General features: G+C 36.8%; 1 protein-coding gene across 1 annotated transcript; it reads right to left on the bottom strand.

Annotated features, from left to right (window-relative positions):
- Positions 1 to 605: 605 nt before the first annotated feature.
- On the bottom strand, positions 606 to 1,538 carry LOC148128051 (olfactory receptor 5G9-like). Its single transcript, XM_026719649.2, has one exon. The coding sequence runs from the start codon at positions 1,536 to 1,538 to the stop codon at positions 606 to 608; it is 933 nt and encodes a 310-aa protein (XP_026575434.2).
- Positions 1,539 to 3,680: the final 2,142 nt, after the last annotated feature.

The following is a 3,680-nucleotide window of genomic DNA, read 5'->3' as shown; positions in this document are numbered from 1 at the left end:
CTACATATTTTATTACTGTACTTTATTATCTAACCATTGATAGAAAAGATCCCAAATTTTATAAAATTGTTTATCCTCTTGTTCTCTAATTTCAAATGTCAATCTACTCATTTCAGCACTTTCCAATATTTTCTTAATGATTTCCTCCTGTGATGGTATTTTCTCATTTTCTCATTCTCAATGAGAGATCAACATTCTTTATGGAACTTTATGTAAAACTGTATGTGCTCATCTCTCAGGACTGAAAAGACTACAGTTAGTTAATACAGGGGTGGTGGAATAAGAAAAGTGAAAAAAATATTATCTACAACAGAAATAATTAGCAATCATAGAAGCTCAGGATTAATTTTATTGACTCTACAATACTGTTTTGTAACAACTACAAAAGAAAATTTTATTCCGCATGATTTTTGTTATTAAAACCTTACCTGTTGTATTTTAAAAGCAAACAATCTAAATTTTATTTTATTTATTATTAAACTTCTATGCCATCCATCTCACTGAGGCAACTCTAAGCAGCTTACAATTTAAAGGCAATCATAAAACTTAAATCATTATTTCTCTTTTTGGAGAAAGATTCATTACTTAGGAGACTAGGCCAAGATTCATGGAAATCTTTTTCTTCTGATCACTCTCCCTATGGAATCTTGTACTTCCTTGTTCCTTATGCTGTAGATCAGTGGGTTTAACATGGGGATGACCACTGCATAAAACACAGAAAACATCTTGCCCTGGTCTGCTAGAAAACTATGGCTGGGCCGCACATATATACAGAAGAGGGTGACAAAGAAGATGGAAACGGCAATGAAGTGGGTGGAACAGGTGGAGAAAGCCTTCCGCTGGCCCTCCACAGATCGGATCCTCAGGATGGCACAAAGAATATAGATGTAAGAGATAATAATAAAAATGCTGCTGAGAGAGCCATGAGTGAAGGACATCATAAAAAGCACCATCTTGTTGATTTGTGTCTCAGAGCAGGAGAGGGATATGACAGCAGGGATATCACAGAAAAAATGATTGATCTTGGACTTGCAGAAAGTTAATTGGAAAGTCATAACTGTATGTGTCATGGCATTTAATAGTCCAGCAAAACAAGGTGGAACTAAGAGTAACAGACAGGTTTTCCTAGACATAATAACCGTGTAAAGCAATGGATTAGAAATAGCTACATACCGATCATATGCCATGGATGCTAAGAGATAACATTCAGCAGCCACGAAGAAGGCAAAAAACCACATTTGTGTTGCACATTCACTTATGGAAATGGTTTTGCTTTCTGTTATAAAACCTATCAACATCTTTGGGGTGACCACAGAAGAATAGCAAAGGTCAAGTAATGACAGGTTACTGAGGAAGAAGTACATGGGGGTGTGAAGTCGAGAGTCTATCTGAATTAACAGAAACATTGCAAAATTTCCCAGCAAGGTAATGAAATAAATTATCAGGAAGAAAATGAAGAGCAAAACCTGTAATTCTGGAGACCCAGCAAATCCAAGTAGGATGAATTCATACACCAAGGTATAGTTTGTTTTTGCCATCTGTCCTTTTCTGCAAATAAAAGTAGAAAGTAAGTTCAGCTACAAATGTTCCTCATGAAAAGAAAGTGAAGACAAAGCAGACTTCATTCCTCCATATAGCACACAGTGCTTTGTCTCATGCAAATCAATCGATCAATCAATCACAATTTCAACTCTTAGTTAAAAATGTTTTGGGTGAGAATTGAAAGTTGATTTAAAAAAAACCAGGCTACAATACTATTAAACATGCCAATGTTTCAAGATTTTGACAGTTCTATTGCCTGCTTAGCTTCCCCTTGTTTTGAATTTATACCTCATAATCACTTTAGTGCTGTAATACTGCATTATTCCCTCCCTCCACCTCAATTATGAAATGATGCATTATTTAGATTTTTTTTCTTTCTCATTCCTGACTTTTTAGACTTAGAATAACTTTATTGTCACTTTGAATTTACACTAATCGGCACACATTAAAATGAAAATTCGTTGCATACAGCTCTCAAAGGCTTTAATATACAGTACATAAACATGACAAAATAAATAAATACAAAATTATGCATATATCAGACATATATTATATGACATGGAGAAACAACACAGTTTCATTTGGATGTATACATATATATGGCGAGAAAGAAGAATCCTGCGAGTTTACCAGACGGATGGCATAGGGAACAAAGCTATTACAGATGCTAGAAATATTTTGAAAGCTCCTCCCTGTAGTGGGTCCTAGACTCTTTTACCTGAGTCTAAATTGCATTTTGCTGAGAGAGAAATCCTTAAGCAGTCAGACATGCATGGGCTTCAGAAAAGGACTCCTTAGGATGGATCTCTGGTCTTGCGACACAGAAAGGCGTCTTTATATTTGCTTGGGTCTTTCAGCTTGCTTGCTGGAGTTTTGGAGGAGTGTACTGACACCATCAGGTGGTAACCAGCAATTATAATTTTTTATTCCAGTGGGTATAAAGATTACTTGCACTGGAAAAAAATGTATTTAATCTGAAGATGCTTTGGTTTCTGCCTGTTAGTGCACAGTTTTCATTGGCTATCTTTGCAACATATGTCTTGGAATCTGCAGTACCTGCAGGCCAGATCTCCAAGAGTCTCATATTCTTCAGCATTTTCTAAAGCCATCTTGAGTGTCTAGCATCTCTTTCAATTTAGGGATCTAAACTGCATTGGAAGATTTTACAGAGGTACATAGATCATGAGAGATGGGGAAGAGATTCTGCCTAGAACACTGTCAGATAAAAGAAGCCTAGCCTGCAGTTGCATAATGGTTGGAGAATGAGTCTTAAAAGGGACCCCCCCCCACCAAAAAGTTATCAGGCTGTAAAGGAGATAGCAGATTATTTGTACTTAAAGATAGCAAATTTATGTTAATGTCGCCTTCAAAAAAGTACAATTTACTTATTTGGAACCATTATGTTTGGAAATCAACTGGCTCACCTTATCCCAAGGGCTTTAAAATGAAAACTGATGAGGAGGGAAGCCAATTTTTAGAACCTAATCTCAAGCATAATAGCAATAGCACTTAGACTTATATACTGTTCCATAGTACTTTACAGGACTCTGAATGATTTACAAATGACAGCATATTGCTCCCAGCAGTCTGGGCCCTCATTTTATTGATCTCAGAAGGATGGTAGGTTGAGTCAATCTTGAGCAGGTCAGTATCAAACTCCTGGCTGTGGGCCGAGCTAGCCTGCAATACTGCATTCTAATCATTGCACCATCATGGTTCCATAAACCTCAAGACAACCAATCAAATATTGAGATAAGGACTGGTAAGAAGGAAGGGAAACTCAGATATAAAACAGGTAGATACGTATGAGACAATAAAAAAACTCAATGTAGATCTAGACTGTATCAACAGAGGGATAATAGCACATGAAGTAATAGTGCTGCTTTATACTGCACTGGAAGGACCACACTTGGAATACAGTGTTTAGTTTTGGTCATCACAATACAAAAAAGATGCTAAGACTCTAGAAAGAGTGTAGAGAAGAGCAACAAAATAATAAGGAGTTTGGAGGCTAAGCCATATTGATGAACTGTTGTGGGAACTAAGTAAGTCTAGTCTAACAAAGAGAAAGACTAGATTGACATGATAGCAGCCTCCCAGTACTTGAGGAGCTGTCACAGAGGAGGGGGTGGCAATCT

Source organism: Pseudonaja textilis, chromosome 1, assembly GCF_049901715.1.
Source record: "Pseudonaja textilis isolate UNSWEBS1 chromosome 1, rPseTex1.2, whole genome shotgun sequence".
Classification (NCBI taxonomy): domain Eukaryota; kingdom Metazoa; phylum Chordata; class Lepidosauria; order Squamata; family Elapidae; genus Pseudonaja; species Pseudonaja textilis.
Note: the sequence above shows the minus strand (reverse complement) of the source record. Positions and strands in the feature narration are given on the sequence as shown.

Coding starts and splice junctions, on each gene's coding strand:
- LOC148128051 (XM_026719649.2), bottom strand. CDS start 1,538: ATGGCAAAAACAAACTATACCTTGGTGTATGAATTCATCCTACTTGGA.